Source organism: Bicyclus anynana, chromosome 20 (assembly GCF_947172395.1).
Source record: "Bicyclus anynana chromosome 20, ilBicAnyn1.1, whole genome shotgun sequence".
NCBI classification, from domain to species: Eukaryota; Metazoa; Arthropoda; class Insecta; order Lepidoptera; family Nymphalidae; genus Bicyclus; species Bicyclus anynana.
In genome coordinates this window covers 1,397,052-1,420,692 of record NC_069102.1, presented here as the reverse complement: position 1 = coordinate 1,420,692, position 23,641 = coordinate 1,397,052, and the positions used below count along the sequence as shown (strand labels likewise).

The window sequence follows — 23,641 nt, the reverse complement described above, 5'->3', positions numbered from 1 at the left end:
TACCAAAATACTCTCTGTATTGTGGTACCTAATCACATTCTTCCTATCCCATAGCGTGGAGATTACAGAACCATCTAAGTACTTATAACAAAACTGTTACAGATCTAATTCTGTAAAAATATTAATAGAAGGCGTTGAATTAAGAGTAAGAATTTACATGGAGCTTCACGCGGACAAAGTCGCGAGCGTCTCTCACGGGAACGGAAACTACGCTGAATTCTCTCGGAAACGAAAACTACGACATATTCTCACGGGAACAAAAACTACGCCATATTCTCACGATAACGAAAACTACGCCATATGCTCACGGGAACGGCAACTACGCCGTATTCTCACGGGAACAGAAACTACGCCATATGCTCACGGGAACGAAAACTACGCCATATTCTCACGGGAACGAAAACTACGCCATATGCTCACGGGAACGGAAACTACGCGATATTCACTCGGGAACGAAAACTACGCTATATTCTCACGGGAATGGAAACTACGCCATATGGTCACGGGAACGGAAACTACGCGATATTCACATGGAAACGAAAACTACGCTATATTCTCACGGGAATGGAAAGTACGCCGTATTCTCAAGGGAACGGAAACTACGCGGGTGAAACCGTGGGAGTGTGCTAGGAATCGTATTAGTAACAAAGAGCTCGTCAGTCCTCGACCTTGTAAAATAAATGTATTTTCATTCAACAATAGAGTTTTATATTTTTGAATATTTGATAAATATTTAAAATTCATTCGTTTCTGATAAACTTTAAATTTATTGCCCAAAACGTGCGTATAAAACAGACTATCTTTTGAACTTGTATATTTATTGTCTAGGCAGTGCTGTTTTCGGTAAGTTTACTTGGCATTTTAAAGAATATTTGATTGAAATAGTTAATTTAACTGCTTATTTTATATTGTCGACGTCCCGTAGTTTCCGCCGCGTGGTTTCCGTTCTCGTGAGAATATGGTTATATATAATATAGCCTTAAACACTTACAATATACGTAGCTTTCTACTTGGCAAACTAATTTGAAATATAATATTTTTTTTTATTTATTGACAAGTGAGCTCTTTATTGCGATATCACTTGATGTTAAGTGACGATGTAGTCTAAGATGGAAGCGGGGTATCTTAGACGAGGTACAGGTCCATAGGTGCTGGATTGGCGACCCCACACTAGAAAGCGTAGTGTTGGTCCCCCCCCCCCACCAGGTGGACTAACGACATCAAGCGAGTAGCCGGGATTCGCTGGATGCAGGCGGCTCAGGATCGTGATGATGTTTGGAAGTCCCTACAAAAGGCCTATGTCCCGCAGTGGACCTCCATCGGCTGAGATGATGATGGTACCTCTGGGTACAGGCGGAACGCTAAATCGCTTGGTGGTACGTCTTTGGAGGTAGGGTGGTGACTAGCCACGGCATATGCATACTACGAGATCAGACCTGAGCCATTTTTGAAAATACAAAATCCTAAACAAAACGAACCGAGAATCGAACCCAGAGTATCTCTGTTGAGAACCAAAACGGATTTCGTGCACAGTGGTATGCGTGGTGGATTCACAAGACGGAAGTCCTGGGTTCGATCCCCGATGGGTTGATTGGTTTTCTTAATTGGTCCAGGTCTGGGTTGGCAAGCGATTTAGCATTAGGGGTGTGGATTTTCATCGTACTTCTAATAAGTTAGCCCGTTTCCATTTTGATAGCATCATTACATACAATCAGATGAGATCGTGGACAAGGGTTTACTTGCAGTGTTAACACGTTCACTGCGGTACGAGGTCAATTGACCTCGCACATCTAATGTATTCAAGAGTTACGGGGTCGAATGACCTCGTGCCTCACCACATAAAGTTTTTATGAGGTCCAAAAACCTCGTACCGCACCAGAGGAAAGTACAGAAAAATCAGTGCCGCAGCGAACGTGTTAAAAAAATCTACCAACTGCGCCAGAGGTTGTCAAAGTTTGAGAATAGTTTCCAGTGTGAACTCTTCATTGGCCACAATGCGCGTACTGCTAGTGTGTGTAGCGGTGGCTTTACTCTCTTGCCCCGCTGAACTGCAGCGCCGGCGCCGCACCGTGGCTGAAGCGTTCAACGACTTTCAGATATGCAGGGACCTTAACATCAGTGCACCCGAAACGATGCTAGAGGTAAGATTGGACAAGCAGAAGCCTCGCAGTTCCACTCACCCCGTTCCCTTGGGGATATGGGAACAAAATTTAGCCTATGCTAGTAATTAATGCCATTGTAGCACGAGTGATTATTGTGCAATTAGGCTAAGCCGAATTGCACCGAAACTTGGTCGCTAACTATGGGCCTCATTAGAAGGCTCAAAATCACTCAGCGGGCGATTTAGCGATCTATGCTTGGAGTTTCTCTGCGGGATCGAATCAGAAATGAGGAGATCCGCAGACGAACCAAAGTCACCGACATAGCTCAGCGAGTCGCGAAGCTGAAGTGGCAATGGGCAGGCCACATAGTTCGAAGAGCCAATGGACGTTGGGGTCCCAAGGTGTTGGAATGGCGACCCCGCACCGGAAAGCGCAGTGTTGGTCGACCCCCCACTAGGTGGACAGAGGACATCAAGCGGATTGCAGGAAACCGCTGGATGCTGGCGGCTCGAGATCGTTATGCTTGGAGGTCCATGCAAGAGGCCTATGTCCAGCAGTGGACGTCCATCGGCTGAAAATGATGATGATGATGAATTGCACTATAGGCAACACGAGTGCTACAATGGCTAATTAAGTGCAGTGGCATACAATACTACTATGTTCATGATAAACGAAATAAAATAATCTTTAAATGTTTTTTTTTGCTAAAAAAATTAACAAAACTTGATAAATAATATATAATTGGCGTCCTAGATTTTGTCTCTTATAAGAAAGCCTAAATTTATGTACGCAAAGCCATGGAACTATTAAAAAAAATGTAGCACGGTATACAACATTATCAAACTATCTGTATGAGTGAATAGCTTTGTGATATGGTTTGAGGTTTTATGGAGTAGAGGAAAAACAAATCAAAACCGGTTCAACAGATCCAGAAATTAGACACCCCCTAACTTCTTAAACTGTACCTCTATATATAAAATTAGTATAGAAGTATAAATAAGGCAAGATTTTATTTACGAGTAACTATCAATTATAATATTAATAGTTAGTAACTATCAATTATAATGTTAAGACCGACCATTTAAAATATGTAAACAATTATTTTCATTGATCTAAACATTTATTTTTATTGATTTTCTTTTAAGTAATCAATATTTTAACTCATCTAAGCAATTATTTTAATTTTCAGGTTTACTATGGAAATGAAGAGATAAAAACAGGGGAAGAGATATATGCTGATATTACTGTAGAATTTCCCGAGGTTGGCTTCGCCGTGGAACCAGGATGCTATTACACGTTTATAATAGTTGGTAAGTGTTATATGAGTATACCCGCATAAGTTTTATCTATATTCTGTGAGTATTTAGATCTTCTATTATGGGTAGAAGATTTAACTTTGGTTGTAAAGGTATTTATAGTAAATTATGAGATAATTATTCCACAATTCTACTTCTCCTTTTTTTCCATTTATTTATATATTTTCTTTGTTAATATAATAAATTCATTGATATTTAACTCGTATTTTTTTTGTATGTATTTAATATGTGTGTAGATATATGTGATTATACATATATGTATTATTATGTATTATTTTATACCTTAATGTATTATTTTTGTATATTGTATATTATTAAAGTATTGATTTTGTAAAGTGTATTTTTTTGAGTTTATGTTTATGCTATTCTATTTTTTCTTTAAAATGATATACTAGTAAGCACGGTGCACGTTAGACCGTTGTAACGGAGCAAACTGAAAATCAGCGCTGTGTATGCACAGCATAAGGCTGAGTTTGCGACCAGTTGCCATGTTACTAGGTAGGCGAGTAATAATAATTAGTTTCTTTTTTTTCGTTTCATTTTTGTATTATAGCTTAAGCACAATAATTAAAATTAAATTGATTTTATGTATGCCTAGTAATAAGTATGGTAATAAAGATTATTTTATTATTATTATTATTATTAAAGGGCTGTTTATACCTACAGACATTTAGCGTGCCAGACACGTGCCGTGACAGACAAAATTATATTCTTCTGTACAGTGTTTATTAACGTATTTATATCTATCGTAACGCGGTCGCGTGCGGCCAGTTTTCGCGGAAAGAATATTTTATCTGTGCGGTTCAAGTCTGTAGAGTCCTTTGACAGAGCCTTACACAAATGACAATAAGACCGCCATTACCAAATGACATTGAACGCCATTAGACATTAGCGCCGCGTCTGGGGTATTTCTTTCATGAAAAGGTCTTTAAGTATCTCTAGCTACCTGCTGGGTAGTGTGAATAGACGGTGTCTGTGGGTGTCTGCCACGCTACTTGTCTGTGACGCACTGTGTCTGTAGATATAAACGGACCATAAGATGTACAGACGGGCGGGATTGTGTAGGTCACTGAAGTGCTCTAGGTAAACCAGAAACATGTTATTAAAAGTTATCATCTGTGTTATTATATGTATATATATATGTGCCGAGCCGTGATAGCCCAGTGGCTATGTCTCCCTTCCTCCTGCCTCCTGCTTCTGCCTCCTATTCCAGAGGGTGTGGGTTCGAATCCGGTCTGGGGCATGCACCTCCAACTTTTCAGTTGTGTGCATTTTAAGAAATTAAATATCACGCGTCTCAAACGGTGAAGGAAAAACATCGTGAGGAAACCTGCATACCAGAGAATTTTCATAATTATCTGCGTGTGTGAAGTCTGTCATTCTGCATTGGGCCAGCGTGGTGGACTATTGGCCTTACCTCTCATTCTGAGAGGAGACTTGAGTTTAGCAGTGAGTCGAATATGAGTTGATAATGATGATGTATGTGTATCTGTCTCTCATCATCATCATCATCATCATCATCATCATCATCATCGTCATTATGTGCCGATGGACGTCCACTGCAGGACATAGCAACTTGCTACACGCTTGATGTCGTCAGTCCAGCAACAAAAATTCTTCTCTAAAATACCTAGGTACTTAATGTATCAATAAATATATCATAATCATAATATACTTCTTCAGACATACTTCGTCAGAACGCCCCCAGTATTCTATACATTGCCTAGGCATTGTATGGAATACTGGATTGTAAAGATTGTCGGTAACATAAATTTATTCATATTTAGATCCAGACTCACCTTCCGCTTATGATCCTTTCTGGCGGTCGTATCTAATGGCGTTGTATGTGAACATTGGAAGCTCCCCGTCTAGTCTTGGCGGCCTGGACTTACACACGGGTTTCGAGGTTGCCACTCACATCCCCACCAGTCCTATACCCGGCACGGGGATTCATCGCTATGTCCTGCTACTGTTCAAACAACCTTATGGTATTAGTACCATAGACGAGAACCTTCTCTGGTAAGTTCAGTGTAAAATTTAAGTATTTTTTTTAACTTTATTTTTTTAATTTGTCATCGAAATCAAACAAAGAAAGGAAGCTAGAATATGTTTGTTAAATGACGTACTCCTTCTGTTGACATATACAATAGCAGACGAACGGCTCAATGTTGTATGACAGCTAGCCACGGCCGAAGCCTCCCACCCAGACCTGGACCAATTAAGAAAACCTCAATCCTCAGTCGGGGATCGAATCTTTGACAAAAGCACGGACATGCATAAGTACAAGTTTATTTTACCTCTGACGGTGTCTACGCGTTGTAGTACTGGAAAGCTATTGGCGGAACGTCTTTGCCGGTAGGGTAACTATAGCTTGGCAACTTCGTTCGTAACACTTCCGATAGTCCACGCGGGCCGGTGGGCGTGTAGCGATGAATGAAAAACCCACGACTGATCCACCTCACTTCCCCGCACGCACGATTTCACACCCGTGCAGTCTTTCTCCCCATCGCCCGCATATCAGATCTGAGTTATGAAATGGGAATCAAACCCGGGTCCTCTCTTTTGAGAACTACAGTTCTACCAACTGCGGTCCCAAGGTGCTGGATTAGCGACATCGCACCGGTAAAAGCAGTGTTGGTCGACCCCCCCACTAGGTGGACCGAGGACTTCAAAGCGGGTTGCAGGGAGTCGTTTGGTGCTGGCAACTCGATACCTTTGCGTTTGGAAGTCCATACAAGAGACCCATGTCCAGCAGTGGTCGTCCATCGGCTGATGATGATGATGAATGTGTTTTATTGAGCCGGCTGACATCGATGATGAACCTTACCTACTCTCTGTTTTCAGTTTCCAGCAGTTCCGTTTGAACTTCAGGGTTGATGAGTTCATGTGTTATTACAACCTCACAGGCCCCGTCGCCGGAAACTTTTACCTGTCACAGTTTCCAGAACGAACGTAGAAGACATCTCCTGTGTAAAAGCGAGATCCCTTGGGATTACATTCTATTAGTTTAGTTATGGTAATCGTAGAACGAAAATCTTGTAAACATTAAATAATACTAAAATTTTCAATAAATAAATAAAATTCAAGTGTCTGTCTGTGATTTCAAAATAACTGTGTGAAGTGCTTATTTACACCAAACTAAAATATATACAAGTTTTTTTTAAATTATTGTCTATTTGTCTGTCTATCTTTCTGTTTGTCTGGGATAATCTCTGGAATAGATGAAGCGATTTTAATCGAATATAGGAAGATAGGAAGTTATGAAGGAATATACGTTTTTATCCCGAAAAAATACATAGTTCATGCGGGATTTGTGAAAAACAGAATTACGTTTTACACATGTAAAGTCGCGGGCGTTTGCTAGTAATCTAATAAATTATAATTTTTAGAGCAGTGCTGTGTTTTATTTTGTTAATTGGCGTTCATGATTTTGTGTGCCTGCTTAGACGACTCTAAAAAAGAGGTACAGGTAGACTATGTAATCTATATATTAATCTAAACTTTTTAAATCTTACCTAAACTAAGATTAATCTTAATGCACTAACAACTACAGGTACTTGTGGTAAGTAATTTCAATTTAAAGTGTAGGAGGGTCAAGATCACGTTAAAATCGCACAATTTTACAATGGCACACCAGTTTGACACACTTGTCTGTTTGTTTTTCTCTCTATGCTAGGTTACCTGGGCATGTAGTCATGTGGCATATTGATTCTATTTCTACAAACGCTAACTAAGGCTTCGAAAATTAAAAAAAAACGTATAGGAATTAAATTTTCTATCGACAGGTCATGTGATCAAGTTGTCGATCGGATCTGTCATTCCCATATATTTTGTTAGTTTTCGAAGCGTTAGCATTTGTAGAAAGAGAATCAACGTACCACATGGCTATGACCCTGGTTTCTCATAATTGTGAATAATGATGTATCTCACAAATAATACATATTATATTCAATGTCATTGTTTAGAGCGATGGCCAAGTCAAAATATAAAAGGTTTTTAAATCCATATGGTTACTATAAAATTTCGTTAGGTTAGGTTAGATAATTACGTAATAACTTAAGACAGGAGGTCTCTTAAGTAGGGACTGAATAAAGTAACCGACTTGGTATTACATGGATCTCACAACTTTTTACGATAGAAGAGCTGAGTTGCGAGGATTGGTATATTTTCACAAGTTTAGTTTTGATGGCATTTTTTTTTGTGTTTAGGCTAGAATGTCTGGTTTCCCAAACGCATGAAAAAGATGTTAGTAACATTTTGCAATTATTGAATTATTTATTGAGGTGCATATTGGCTCTAATTAGGTCTTAATTTACCATTAATGTCAATATTTAGTAATTTATAGATCTGTCTAAAGTTTGACTGATAGACAAAAATTAACATGAACTACTTAGTATTAGTGATATCGACGAATTTAATTACTAGATTCAGGTATAAAATGTGTAAAAAACAATTGAATTGTTATTATTGAGTTAATTTTCGGTAAGTGTTCGCTAGTTTTTAATTTAGTTGTATAAGCAACGGATTGTTAATCGCATTTACAACGAGATGATCGGTTCCAGAAATTCCGTTATTTTTATATTCTTGCAATTTTCTGCAACTTTCTATTGTATGAAGTATAAAAGGTATTTACAACGACTTAATTAATCTTTTAAGATTTCTGTGGGTCACTTGGTAATGCAGTTTAAATAATGTTCTGGGTTACATTTAGAATATTATATTTTCTAAAAAGGCTCACCTTGTCAATCAAGTGTCAGAGACACAGCTCTAACCATCAGTCAGCCTCTGACTCTGACTTCCATCCAAAAGACCATTCTACCGGCAACGCAGTACTAACAAGCGATTTAAAGTTTCGGTATGATATCGCAGTAGGTAAGACTTAGACTGTGTTAACGACCTGTAGGAATGAATTGCTTTGTGATATTGCGCAAAAGCTGACTATGGGCCTTATTAGAAGGCTCAAAGTCACTCAGCGGGCGATGGAGCGAGCTATGCTTGGAGTTTCTCTGCGTGGTCGACTCAGGAATGAGGAGATCCACAGAAGAACCAAAGTCTCTGACATAGCTCATCGAGTCGCGAAATGGGAGTAGAAAAAGAACTTTACAACAAGAAATTTAGTTAAAATTTCAATCTAATTTAGACTTATTTAATTTTCAGTCACATGAAGACTTGATTGAATTCAATGATGAGTTTAATGCTCGCCTGTTTGGCCATCATTTTTATAGCACCAGATTTGGCTTTGGCTCAGACAATAAACCAAGCAGACAATGAACTAGATGAGGCTTTTAGAGAAGCTATGATTGTACCCGACGTCATCCCTGAATCACCGAAATATAAATTACAAGTAAGTACGGTCAGTTATATAAAGATGCGATTGTAGCAGGCTGGCTAGGAACCGAATTTGGTATCGACACAGAATACATATGTACAAGGTATAAAGTATATCAAAATACAAGATACGAATTCGGAAACCAGAACGATGACAATAACGTAGGTATTCGTCTTAGATCCGGCATTAGAAATATAAACCCTCGTTTCTGTGTTCTGTATTAATAATAAGAAATTCATAATAGATAATATTTACAGTGACACGTTGCACATAGGTTGCCTAGTTGAATTGTCGTCAGAAACATTTTGCATATGGAATCTTGAAAATCATGAACTAGATCAAATGCATATTAGAAGACTAAATAACTGATGATGATAATAAAATAAAAAAAAGTAACACTACTCAACTGTTTATATCTGGCAACCCCACAATTGCAGTGAGAAACCAGGCGACCTTTATGTTTTATATTTTGTTGGGTATATTATTATTATCTAGTGTCCGTTTCTTTTTAATTAACAAGTAGAATTGAATAAAAAAATCATCGTTTAAATCCAGCCCCAATTTTATTAGGCAACCTATTTGCCATATTTCATTTTGAATAAATAACAGATGAACGTGAATATATTTCTTATGTTGGATCTCATACTATATGTGTTTAGAATATACCATCTCTAGAAATCTATGTAAAATTAAAAAAACAAACTAAAAAGTTAGCAGGTATCTTTTTTATATTAATAAGCCTATGACATAATAACCATAAATAGATTTTTTCTAATGTTTATTTATGATTATGTGTAATGTTTATGTTTATGTCTAATGTTTTCACAGTTTTATTTTTTACTGCGTTTAATTATCCATCATACCTGTTTTAATTTCTTTTTACTCAAGGAAATTTTTCTTCTTCTGCTTAAATGCAAAAATTACCTACTTTAAAAACAATAAAAGTGAATTTTAGAGCTTTAGTTTACTTTAACAACAGATAAATCATATCAAAAAAAATATATGGCTAATGTTAAAAACATCTGTTTTTCAGGCAAATTTTGAAAATGCGGATATTAATTTAGGGAATGAAATAAATGTGATAGACACAATGTATATACCCAATATAGGATATAACGAAGTAGAGGCCAACAGCAGTCATACCTTTCTCATAATTTGTAAGTTGAATCAATTTCATTTCATCTTTATTGTTATTTAAGGTAAGCTTAGAATAAACGCCTGATTGATATAATAGCAGAATGTCGCAAAAGCTTAACGGCGTTACACTCTCAAATATTTGGGTTCTTTACATATATTCTATACTTGCTGACGCCATGCGATTTAACCCGCGTGGTTCCCGTTACAAATCAAATCAAATCAAAAATCATTTATTTCAAGTAGGCTCAGTTTACAAGCACTTTTGACACGTCAGTTGACTATTTGTAAAGATTCTACCACCGGTTCGGAAGGCAGGTCCTGCTGAGAAGATACCGGCAAGAAACTCAACAGTTGCTCTTTTGAAAAAGTCATACAGTATTATAATTTACAATTGATAACAATTACTGTTTACATTTGTTATAGTTTTACTTCCTGTGTGAAGGTGGAAGCTGATCCAACGGCCTCCAAGCATTTTTATCATTAAGGAACTCATCAATGTTGTAGTACCCTCGACTAAGTAAATGTTTTTTAACACATTGCTTAAAGCTATGCATTGGCAGGTCCATCACAGTCTTGGTCTTGGATTACTGTAGGAATACGGGAATAATATATAGCCTAAGTCTTGTTCGATAAATGGGCTATATAAAACTTAAATAATTTTTCAAATCGTACCAGTAGTTCCTGAGATCGGCGTGTTCCAGCAAACTCTTCAGCTTTACAATATTAGTATAAATTTTTGGAAATAATGTATAGATTGGTAGTGTGATCATTTTGTGCAGATTTTTTTTATTATTTCAATTCATGATTTAGGGCAGCGTTTCCCATACTTTAATCTACTGTGATCCGGTAAATTTCATACTGCTCCTTCGTGACCCACTTAAGTTTTTGGACCCATATTACCTACAATTCGCCTGTCCCCAAAACACACAGCCATCTTAACATTTCACCTGTTAAAGAGGAAATAGACAGGTCACTAGAGGCCTACAAACAGAGGCTTGAGCGCCATAAAAACAACCTGGCTGTCAAATTATTAGACGTCAGGGACTGCAAATTCCGCCTGAAACGAACACGACTGGCCAACATAGTATAGTATATACTCATTCCTGGAGGGACGCTACATCAGTGGATGTGCAGAGCCCGAAACGACATACTATAAAGTCATTTGATCGGATTATGGTCTAGAGACTGATCTCCGATAGACCAACAAACAAGAGAAAAAAAAAAAAAAAAAATTCGCCCGTCGAGCAATCGTTATTGTCTCGTAGTCAAGAAATAAAATTGACCATCTCCTAGTATTTATTCAAAGTCGCAGCATTGCCTCCATAATGCTGCGACTCGGTATATTTTTTTGGCAATCTGGTGCCGGTTCGCGACCCACCCACGTGACGGGAAACGCTGATTTAGGGACGTCTGTATTTTCAAATGTAGGAGCTTTTTTCTTTCTTGGATCAAAAGTAATTTAAGTTATGTCCAAATTCAAGATTAATTCTATCTCTGTATCACCTTAAAAATACCAATTTAAATTTGTATATTGCTTTTGATATTTTTTCAGGTCCTGATGATTCTTTTTCAAATTCTTCATTTGGCAGTTCATACCTCGTAACATTGTGGGTCAATCTGGAGAACGTAACGGACGTAATTGAATCACAGCTAGGCTCCGAAATTGCAAGCTATCTACTACCATCTAATCTTAAAGAAGAAAACAGCTCAAAGCTTTTTATTTTGCTTCTATATAAGCAAGATGAGTTACTTAACATAACAGATAAGGATAGACTCAAGTAAGCTCTTTTTTATCTAACGACAAGTTCTTAATCGTGGATTAATTTGATGCTAATAATGATGCTAAATAATGTCGCTAAATGCTGTTGGTCAAAGGCTAAGAGGCATATATTTAGTCCCATAGGCTTGATATCTACGAAGCATCATAGCGGAAAACTAAATCCCTCTGAAATTCGTCTTTATTTGTAAAGAGGCAGTCTAGATCAAAGTCTACAAACAGTTTATCTTTTATATATAACTGGAAAGGTCATCACGTTATCTCGAAAAAAGCTTGACGCACAAAGTTGAAATTTGTCAGGGAGGTAGTTCATAGGTGGAAGACGTCCATTAAGAATGGATTTTGCGGATTAAGGATGTCTGAGGGCGGACGAAGTCGCGGGCGTCCGCTAGTAATTATATAACTTCAGCTATAGTTCACCATATTTGGGTTAAAAGAAATTAATATTGTGTAACTCGTTTTATTTAGTAGTAAAAAATAGTAGTCGTCTTCTTAAAAGCTTTTCCATACATTAATACCTCTGTCATTTATTTTGCAGCAACCGCCAAAATTTCTCAATCGCTGATTTTGTAGAAAACTATAATCTCTCGCATCCTATAGCAGGCAACTTCTACAACACAACACCAGATCAGCAGTCTGCTAAACTGTCAGATACGCCATTAGACAAACAATCGAAAAAACATGATAAAGAGCAACCAGAAATGCAATCTGCACAACAAGTGAAACTGCCACCTCGTTTTAGGCTATTGTATAAGCTAACAACCGAGTCTCCAGATGAGTCTAGCTATGAACTATCTTATGAACCAACTACTAGACCAACGCGTAGGCCAAAATCTAGGCCAGTGTATACACCAAAGCAAACGCATAAGCCAAAGAATAAATCAAAGTATAGGCCTTCGTATAAGACTACAAGGCCCCATAAGCTTTTAGCCAAGTCATCAGAATATTCAAATGAGAAGTCGGAAGAACAGTCGTCAGAAGAGTCAACGGAAGAGTCGTCAGATGATATGTCAAGCGAATCAGATAAGTCAAAGTCTTCAGACGAGTCCGAAGAGTCTTCAGACGAGTCACAGGAGTCTTCAGACGAGTCAGAGAAGTTTTCAAACGAGGCGTCACAAGAGTCAGAGGAGTCTTCAGATGATAGGTCAGATAATTCAGACGAATCTTTAGACAATACAGAGGAATCGTCAGAAGATAACTGTAATGACAAAGAGAAGTCTTCAGATGAGTCAGAGGAGACTCAAGATGAGTCTTATGAGTTTTTACACGAGTGTTAGACAATCAGTCGTCGTGAAGGATGTCTGTACACATTATAACAAAATATATCAATATCTTTTTACATACATAATTATTTGAGTTTGGAAAAAAACATTATGTATGTAAATAATATACTCACTTTTTTCACGAGTTTTTATTTCTGGCCTTTATTATTCTCATTTTAAAACTTATTTCCTATATTTGTTGACTTTAACAAAAACCAAGTACCTAGCTTTAGTTTAAAGTCAACAAATGCCATGTTTGTATAATTTTGAACGTTTGAAAATATGTATGACTAGCTGACGCCGCGTGGTTTCACCCGCATGGTTCCCTCTCCCGTAAGAGTACGGGGATAATATATAACCTATAGCCTTCCTCGATAAATGGGCTATCTAACACTGATAGAATTTTTCAAATCGAACCAGTTCTTGAGATTAGCACGTTCAATCAAACAAACAAACAAACTCTTCAGCTTTATAACAGTATAGATATAGATATAATATGCTAGCACAAAACATAATCCGCTTAAGCTGCGCTTACGTTATTAGAGTTGCTTTAAGAATCACTCGAGTTAATGATATGCGATGAAAAAGATGCAATACGAATTGGCAAAAAAAAAAACACTCACATATAAATAAGCTATATTAACAAAGTACGATACATTCACAAATAATCAATTTCTTTTTCGCAAGAAGACTTCACTTTCAATTTTGATTCATTTGATTCACAAGTTTCACATTTATCGTAGTTCTTCTCCTCGGTGCAACAAATTTGTCGGGAGACGAAGAAGTTGCCTGCCACGGGCACGCCCAGGTTGTACTCGCGTATGAAGTCGGCTATGTAGAAGCCGGTAAATGTTTTAGAGTACCTGTAAATATCAACAATATTAAAATATTTTCGTGACATCGTGACATCGTGCGGGAAAAAGTGGTGAATGTGTGATAGGGGTCACGACCCTCAGTAATGAGGAACACGACGCGGAGAGAGAGAGAGAAAATATTTTCATTTTATGTTAGCGGACTAACTCTATCAAAAAGAGACTCTACCGTTCGGAAAGCAGTTTCTGCTGAAAAGAGCCGGCATGATACAGTAACTTTTTTATAACACATTTGCTTGTAAAATATCGCTTATTTCACCAATTTCAATATCGTAATGTATCTCATTACGCACATGTGCCATAATGTAAAGTAAAATGCACATGTGCCGTAATGTAATATAAAACCTTTATCATCCGTCTAATAACGCACTTTTTTAAAACCTTGGCAAAGAGTTTTTATGTTAGAAAAGTGTTCAACATTTTATGAATAAAATTAACTTTGTGAGATAAAATATAATAAATAAACATATAATTCTTTCATTTTAATAGTTTTGACATAAAATGTCTGTATCAGAAACACAAAAATATTAGTTTACTTTATTAGTTGTTTTGGCTGTTTTTGGTGCATTTGTCTTAAAAAAACAAACGCTGGTGTGCGCACTTCGTTATCTGTGCAAAAATGACAAAGCGTATCAAAATGTCATCATATGGAAAACAGGCAAAGATGCAAATTTATTTTTAGTCGTATGACATACGTGTGCTTTGATAATTACAGCCTCTGCTTCCTTACTATAGCTCTCACCATTGGCTCGAGCTGCAAATTCGCCTCGGCTGTAATTTTCAACTTACCGCACATATATCATAATGTACAATTATAATTATTATTATTTGCAATATTAAGTATATTTAGTACTTAAAATTACTACTGGATACAAAATATTTCAATTTCGTACGCGTCAATACGTTTACGGTCAGCAGATCTCAAAATCCAAGTCTCAGACCTATAAAGTAAAATGGCGAAAATGAGATGAGACGAGTCAGTATGTATAATACTTGCCTAATTAACAGGTCATCGGTAACATTGATGGCTGGATGTGGTTGTTTGAAGACGAAGTAAGCCAGCCGGTGGTGACCAGAACCTGGCAGAGGCGCGACTGGCTTAAACGGTGTCAGCACTTTGCCAGAGGTGAAGTTGGAGCCGCGAATGTTGACTATCAGCTCTAGTAGGTACTGTGAAGAGGAGCTGAAGTATCTTGGGTAATCTAGATCTGTGTTAAAGAAAATAACATTAATGCCAGAAATAAAATCGTAGATTGTTATACAAGGGGCTAAAAATACCCATTATATACCAAGTATTTTTAGGGCCCGAGACGTAAGGCGAGGGTCGCTAAATAGAAACCGAGTTTATAATGGGTTTAGCCCCACGTGTTACACTCTGCTTTTCACTACGATTGCGATAAAATAAAATATTTTAGTATCCTAATCAGTACCTATGATGATTATATTTTCGAATAAAACCTCCGCCGTTTATAGTAGGCTAGTACTTGACTAGTACTCGTAACAGACGAGAATTAAAAAAAAAACAAAATTACTTTAGCCCCTAGAGGCTGAAATGCTTGTGTAAAAAACGTTACCTATTCCCACGAGCGTGTGAAGGCCAGTTGGGTTGGCGTGTGGCCAACTTATGTATGCTGGTATGGTGGTTTCCCAAGGCGGTATCTTGTTGCCTATACACATCGTGTACTCATTGTAGTATGCCTGAAACAATTTCATTATTTTAATTTGTATACAGCTTGTAATACGACGACCTCTGGCGGTTTTATTAGTGTCTTCTTCTTTGTCGTTACATTCTTGACAGAGTGGTCGTGGTCGTCATTTGGACGCGGTGGCAAGCCTCACTATCCGTCGCCATTCCTCCCGTAGTGTGGCTCTCCTAGAACATTCGTGGAGCGATCCATGGAGAGCGGTTTTTACTTGGTCAGTCCAGCGCATTGGTGACCTGCCACGTGCTCTTGTGCCCTCCACCTTTCCTTGCACCACAAGTCTCTATCTCGTGTCATCTTTTCTTGTAATATGACCAAAGAAAGTCAGTATGCGACATTGGACTATGGAAGAAAGACGCTGTTTGATGCTCAGTTCTTGGAGGATTGAAATGTTGGATCGGAACTGTGTCCAGGATATGCCAAGCATTCTTCTCCAGCACCACATTTCTAGAGCGTCTATCTTTTGTTTCTCGCTTTCTGTCAGAGTCCACGTCTCAGCACCATAAAGAAATATGGGAAACACCAATGCCCGGACTAATCGCATTTTAGTGGCCTTTGTGATGTTCCTGTGTTTATTAGTGTAGTGGCTCTCAAAAGAAAGGTCCTGGGTTCGATTCTCACCTCGGTTAGTTGAAGATTTCATATTTTTCAAGTTGGCACAAGTTATCTACTCGTCGTCGTGGATTTACAAGACGGAGGTCCTGGGTTCCGATACCCTGCTGGGCCGATTGAGGTTTTCTTAATTGGTCCAGGTCTGGCTGGTGGGGGGCTTCGGCCGTGGCTAGTTAAAACCATACCGACAAAGACGTACCGCCAAGCGATTTAGCATTCCGGCACGATGTCGTGTAGAAACCGAAAGGGGTGTGAACAACACTTACCATCAGGTGAGATTGTAGGGATTGTAGGTCACTAACTTGTAAAAAATAAAAAAAAAAGGTTTGATCTGGTGTGGTAGGCAATTAGGCATCTACCGTGGTTAGTTACCGGCAAGAGCCGGTAACTAACCATCGGAACCGGAACGCTAAATCGCATGGTGGTATCCATGCGATTTAGCGTTCCGGTACTACGATTCTGCGTAGTAACAGTCACAGGTATGGGTACAATTCACTTGTACCTTTTCCAAGTTAACCCGCTTCTACCTTAGACTGCATTGTCACTTAACATTAGGTGAGGTAGCAGTCAAGGGCTAAATCGTCGTTGAACAAAAAATAATATCGGACGCGTGGAATTTAGTTTTCCACAAATCCCGCGGGAACTAAGGATTTTTCGGAATGAAAAGTAGCCTATGTGTTAATCCGGAATAAAATCTATTTCCATTACAAAATTTAAGCCAAATAAAGGAGGAACAAACATACTTATATACTAACACGCTTTCATACTTACACACATATACACACAAATTTTCAGCGTGATAGTGTGATGTGATTAGCTAAACTTCTGTGATAGTGTGATGTGATTAGCTCGATTTTTCCAAGTCGCGCGCATCTGTTATTAAAGACATAAAGTACACTTACCGTTAAAAGTGATGTTGGAGGCGTTTGTATAACTTGCGGTACAATCATGAACTGTGTGTACGCATCCTTCATCTCTTGATGCGTCGGCTTGCAAAGGTCTCTGCTCCTCAGTATACAGTTGGATTGCTCGACGGTCGTAGCGACACTCGCCGTCACAAGTGTTGCTAACAAACCTAATAACGTCCACATGGCGACGGTATCTACTTAAGAGAAACCTGTAACAGAATTGTCAGATCAACTAGTATGAGCTAAGGTTATACTATACTTTGGCAAGTTCGTTCACACTCTCATGATATGCGGGCGGCGAGGGGAAGGACTGCGCGGGTGTGAAATCGTACGCGCGGGGCAGAGGAAAGAACTGCACAGGTATGAAGTCGTGCGCGCGGGGCATCGCAAGTGTTACGAACGAATCTGCCAAGCTATACAACTTTATTAGAGCTATTAGAAAAAATCTATTAGTTACATAGATAGTGTGTAGTCGCAGGATTCGTAAGGCATTTTATGTGCCCCGAAATAGGAGCCCTTGATGCATCGCTACGCTACGATAAGTACGTTTGCGTGCTTGTCGGGAAGGTAATTAGCTTAGCTCTACGCTCACATAGATACAGAAGTGGCTTACGTTTGGAGTGAAAAATTGTTAGCTTTATCGGGTCTATAGTTCATTAGTCTAAGATTAAATACTTAATAGCGATTGATTTTCTTTTAATTACTCGAAAATAAGACTGAATTTACTATCCCTTGGGAACTTTTAGATTAATTAGAGATTTGAAAAAAGAATATCACTTTGTAGGTAGTTGGACAGTAGAGGGTTTGGATTCTTGAAACGTCCCAAAGCCACCATGATTCGGACTTCATAGCTACCTAACATCCTACTTATCTATGGCACGAGAACATGCTGACAAACATTCGGCTTTTAATGAATAAAGAAGATCTGAACCATAGTCCATCAACATTATGAAAAGAACAAATTGTACTTCTACCGATTATATGTATTTAGTATCGTTTACTTTTCTGCGTACTTAATTTTAAGTAACATTGTAAAATGGTGATAAACAAAAAAAACCCTGGCTGAGTTTGCTGTGGGCTCTTCTCTCTAATTTTCGATTTTAATTATCACCATTAACTCATCAGATAACATGACGTTTCAAAGTTCTTGAAAACTAAGCCTAATTGAAATAAACTTTAATTAAAAAAAACCAAGTGTTCCTAAGAATAAGGCTAACCAGTTAGAATGGTAACCATTTGTAAGAGGTATCACATATAAGAATACAATAAGAAACTTAAGCTAACTTATCCTAATAACTATACAAATTATGTATTGCTACATGCTGATCAGTGAGCAAAGATGGCTGAGATAAAAACAAATCGTAATAAAACTAATATTGAGGAGAGATAAAAAAAGGGAAAAAAAGAGATAACAGCTAGAGGGTAACAAGTGAAAATGCGAAACATTGCTGATTTTGAATTAAAAAAAAGGGAACCGCTTTGCCTGTCGGCATAAATAAAGAAGGAGATCTATAGATAGACGACAAATAAGCGTTTTAATGAATTTCCAATTTTCGAATAACGGATCCTTAAAATAAAAAAATGGCGAAGTTATAAGCGACCCTTAACTCGAAATTGCCCTAAATATTTTGAGAAAAGGATGCTACGGCTGTAGTGACTGAGTTTTTTATTTATTTTTATCTTTTACAAGTTAGCCCTTGATCACACCTGGTAAGTCATGACGCAATCTAAGATGGAAAGGGCTAATATGTTCGGAGGAGGATGAAAGTCCACACCCCCTTCGGTTTATACACGATAACGTATCGGAACGCAAAATTGCTTGGTGGTATGTCTTTGTCGGTAAGGTGTTAACTAGTCACGACCGCATCAGCCGATATAAGTTATTGAGACTACAAAATTATACATAGATGATTTTACAGATTCGCACTACATAATTATTCTCGAAATTTCAGTCGCGGTTTTGTTTGTATTACCTGTTTCAGGCAGTTACGATTAATTTTAATTTTATTTAAGTCTAGTTTGATAACCGAAACAGAACGAAGTAAGACGTATATTAAAGGTGTTAAGGTTTATATACCTATAGAATTCGTAGAAAATTCTTACAAAAACTGGTTATCTAAATTATTAGAAACTATTAGAAAAAGTAATTACTTTTTTAGTTTAACTAATTAGTTGAAATATAACACTCTATTCGTTTCTTATCAGCACGAACAGACTAGAACTATAAATCAATATATAAATATTATTACATAGTTAAAAAACTTGATAGTGCCTATTAAAGATCCATTACTGAGTGCGTATTCGAATTTGCATTCAAATGAAAGTTGTCTATGATAAACGCTGTAAAATATTCCTGTAATCAGCTTAAGAAATATTCCTGCTGTTGTTAGTTGGCTTTTTCTTGAAATAGATTTTTTTATAGTTTAAACATTTTAACTAAAAAGGACACATTTTAACCTTCAACGCCAGAAGGAGGGTTAAGGTTTTTAAGTGTATGTATAAGGGAATGCTCATCTTGGCCCAGATAACCCAAACCACCCGGAAATTTACTTATATCTAATAAAAATCTTGATAATTTTACTTTTATAATGATATCATAAGTTTAGCTACAACTTTTTACGACATTTTTAATTTGTCTACAACGGGGACAAAAAAAATAAATAAAATCGTTGACGACACAGCCTGAGTTTTACGATATTTTTTGAAGACTTATGATTGGTTTGTTTACTCGTTTTCTTGTTTGTTAAGCTTGTTGGTAACAAAAAAAATAATACAGCTTCAAATGTTACACCCACGTGGTTCCCGTTCCCGTAGGAATGTGCGGATAATATATAGCTTATAGCCTTCCTCAATAAGTGGGCTATCTAACACTGAAAGAATTTTTCAAATCGGACTAGTAGTTCCGGAGATTAGCGCGTTCAATCAGCTTTATAATATTAGTATAGATTCGGAAGGCATGTTTTGCTGAGACGAGCTGGCAATAAACTCAACACTTGCTCTTTTAAAATTATTATTCTGTTCTGTGCAATATTTATTAGCACAGAAAATAATTCTACATCTTCTGTGAAGACGAAAGCCTCATCTTAGTCAAATACTTTTTAAACGAAAGAAAATATACTGTTGTAAAATAAAAAAAACAATAGTTGATATTTATTTTGTGTTTACAAATATCATCAATAAACATTCACATTTGAAATGCGATGAGAAAGACAAAATACAATTTAACAAAAACATAACCAAGGTCTCTAGCCCAGTTACACATCAATTCTATTTCTACAAACGTTAACGCTTCGAAAACTAAAACATGTATGGGAATTAGTCATCGGATCGATAGATTTATCACGTGCCCAATCGATGACAAATATCGTCATCATCATCATCATCAGTATTTCCATCCATTTATTAGTTTTCGATGCGCTAGCATTTGTAGAAACAGTATAAGTGTAACGCCTTGACAACATGCACTGGTATTCTAATAATTATGTTTTGTGTAAGCTTTATTAACAAAGCACAATACAATGAAAAAAATATATATACTTAAATCACTGAACACATCACCACTTAGCTCAAAAGTGGTAATGTGTGCGTACAAAATCAGTAACATTTTTCATTTTTGTAATAAGAACCCACTTCACAATCTTCGCCACATTCACAGGAGTCCTTCGATTCCTTGGCGTCACATGGGAGCTTACACAGAATTTGGCTTGAGACGAAAAAATTACCAGCTATTGGAGTCCCCAGCATATACTTCCCTGTAAAGTTTGCAACGGAGAAGGAGAAGTTTGTAGCGTACCTGTAAAAAAAAAAATTCAAATAAGTAAATGTAGAAATGTGTCAGTTTTTCAAGATGTGAAGATAAAAGAACTAGGCCTGTAGTTATATGGCAAGTCGATTCTTCGCATCGCAAAGAATAAAAAAATTTAATAAAAAAAATTATATTATAATTATATTAATAATTAGGTGGGAAGATCTCATCAATAGGAATTGATCAAGCCCAATCACAAGTTAGTTACTATAAATCGTTTAGGAGTTCCCTCGTGTATGTTTCGGCTCCATCATCAGATCGACTCCAGACCTTCATCCAGTTGTAGTGCTTTAAAGTGGTCAATGGAAAGGATCCCATCATCAGATCCTGATATGGTGATAATGGGACCACCTCAGGAGTATACCCTTTCAAACAAAAAAGAATTATTCAAATCGGTCCAGGCGTCTTCGAGTAATGAGGTAACATACATACAAAAAAAAAAAACATACAGACGAATTGAGAACCTCCTCCTTTTTTTGAAGTTGGTTAAAAAATAAATGTATGGGTCATCGACAGGTCACGTGTTCAAGTTATCGAACTTTTCGATGACCATACATACAACACATACTTACATTTTTTTATTTTTGAAGCGTAAATATTTTTTAGAAAGAGAATCGCCTGCCACATGGCTACAGGATATGATTACTTTTGGGCATTCAAACTAGCTATGTCCGTGTTTATTGAGTCTTCTGATAAAATAATAATTATACTATCAACGGAAATCATCATAAACCTAATGACATAGAGCATTTGTTATGTTTTTGGGTTATAACGGCGGTGTGGTTTTACCCGCAGCGTAGATCCCATTCCTAATATGTGGATGAAATATAGCCTAATGGCTGGTAATGTAACTAGATGGAGGACATCAAGTGGATTGCAGGGAGCTGCTGGATGCTGGCGGCTCGAGACCGTTTTGTTTGGTAATTAAAGCAAGAGGCCTATGTCCAGCAGTGGACATCCATCGGCTGTTAATTTTGATGATGATGGTGATGACAAACAAAATCAAATTTATTAGGGGAATCCCGTGACTTCGTTCAAATGAAATTCAGATTTTCATAAATCCCGAGGGAAACATGGATTGATCCAGGATATAATCTATGTCCATTCGAAATCAGTCAAACACATTTTGAGTTTTGGAGTGAAAGAGTAACAAACATCCATACATCCATTCATATAAACTTTCGCGTTATAATAGTATACTTTAGGAAATGTTGAAAGCTACGTACACGTACTTCTCCTCTGCAGTCATATTGATAAACCCTAGCTGTCTGAATACCAAGTAGATGATTCGGTGATCACCAGAACCAGGCAGAGGTGCAATGGGTTTGAACGGCGTGAGTACAGTGCCAGCTGCGAAGTTTGCTCCTGGGATATTGATTATCAACTCGACGAGGTACTGTTCAGTTGTGGTGAAGAATTGTGGGTTGTCCGGATCTAAACAAAATTCAAAGTCAAGCAGTGTCGGTTTGTCTGATGGCTTCCGGTATAGTTACCTATAGGCAAATATCACGTGTCTCAAACGGTGAAGGAAAACATCATGAGGAAACCTGCATACCAGAGAATTATCTTAATTCTCTGCGTGTGTGAAGTCTGCCAATCCGCATTGGGCTAGCGTGGTGGACTATTGGCCTAACCCCTCTCATTCTGTGAGGAGACTCGAGCTCAGCAGTCAGCCGAATATGGGTTGACAATGATACAACATAGTGCCGGCTATAAGCGTAATAGTGTCTGTACCAGGATCTTTATCTCAGGGTGTACACCGGTTGATAAACACAGGGCGGCACTTCGAAGGGCGTGTACTTTGTATGCCATGTGAAGTTTTTTTTTTACATAAAATTGCTGTTCTGGTCTTCGCAATCTGATCTTACGTTAACGTTCACAAATACCGGTATCTATTATAAATCTGAAGAGTTTGTTTGTTTGTTTGAACGCGCTAATCTCAGGAACTACTGCTCCGATTTAAAAAATTCTTTCAGTGTTAGATAGCCCATCTATCGAGGAAGGCTAAAAGCTATATATTATCCCCATATTCTTACGAGAACGGGAACCACGCGGGTCAAACCGCGCCGTCACGGCGTCAGCTAGTACTGTGTATACCTGTGTCTCTGCTGAATTAAGCCGCTCTATTTTCTTTTTGTTCTTGATGTTAGCGATTGTAGACAAATCGATATGTAATGCGGCTAGAGCGAGTATCTTACCTATTGCCAAGATCGTGTGGAGGGAGTTAGGGTTGACGTTCGGCCAACTCGTGAATGGTAGAATGGTGGTCTCCCATGGCGGTATTCTATTTCCAATGCACATTGTGTAACGATTGTAGTATTTCTAAAACAATATTTTTTTGTAAGTAATGTTATAAATGCGAATGGGAATTTGTTTCTCCGTTGCGCTTTCACGTCTAAAGCAAAGCAACTGAAAACTACATTATAAGTTAGTAACATAGGCTATATTCCCCCAACTCAACAGTTGTGTATTTCGTCTGCCCTTAGACTTCTTTAATTCTGACTTATTTCAAACTTCTTTCTTAACTGACGTCTTCCAACTATAAATCCAGCCAAATTTCAACTTTGTAGGAAAAAATTAAGAACTTTAAAACAAACTCACAAAAGCCTTTAGAACTCTTTAAGCCGGCCTTGTCACAAAATTCGTTCTTGACGGACATCTACCAACATTGAACCACATCCCTGCCAAATTTCGAGTTTGTATCATAAAAAATTAAAGACTTTCAAACTTGCGAGAGCCTTTAACCTTTTTCCTTAATCCGTTAATTTCTATTAAATTCCTAAATCCTATAACATTATTTTGACCAAATAATTAACAA

General features: G+C 37.6%; 2 protein-coding genes across 2 annotated transcripts; both read left to right on the top strand.

Annotated features, from left to right (window-relative positions):
* Positions 1–1,994: 1,994 nt before the first annotated feature.
* On the top strand, positions 1,995–6,374 carry LOC112052669 (protein D2-like). The gene is made up of 4 exons (XM_024091846.2): positions 1,995–2,141; positions 3,292–3,412; positions 5,206–5,437; positions 6,263–6,374. The coding sequence occupies exons 1-4, from the start codon at positions 1,995–1,997 to the stop codon at positions 6,372–6,374; spliced, it is 612 nt and encodes a 203-aa protein (XP_023947614.2).
* A 2,229-nt stretch (positions 6,375–8,603) lies between these two features.
* On the top strand, positions 8,604–12,938 carry LOC112052687 (uncharacterized). Its single transcript, XM_024091864.2, has 4 exons — positions 8,604–8,762; positions 9,781–9,904; positions 11,437–11,662; positions 12,200–12,938. The coding sequence occupies exons 1-4, from the start codon at positions 8,604–8,606 to the stop codon at positions 12,936–12,938; spliced, it is 1,248 nt and encodes a 415-aa protein (XP_023947632.2).
* The last annotated feature ends 10,703 nt before the right edge of the window (positions 12,939–23,641 follow it).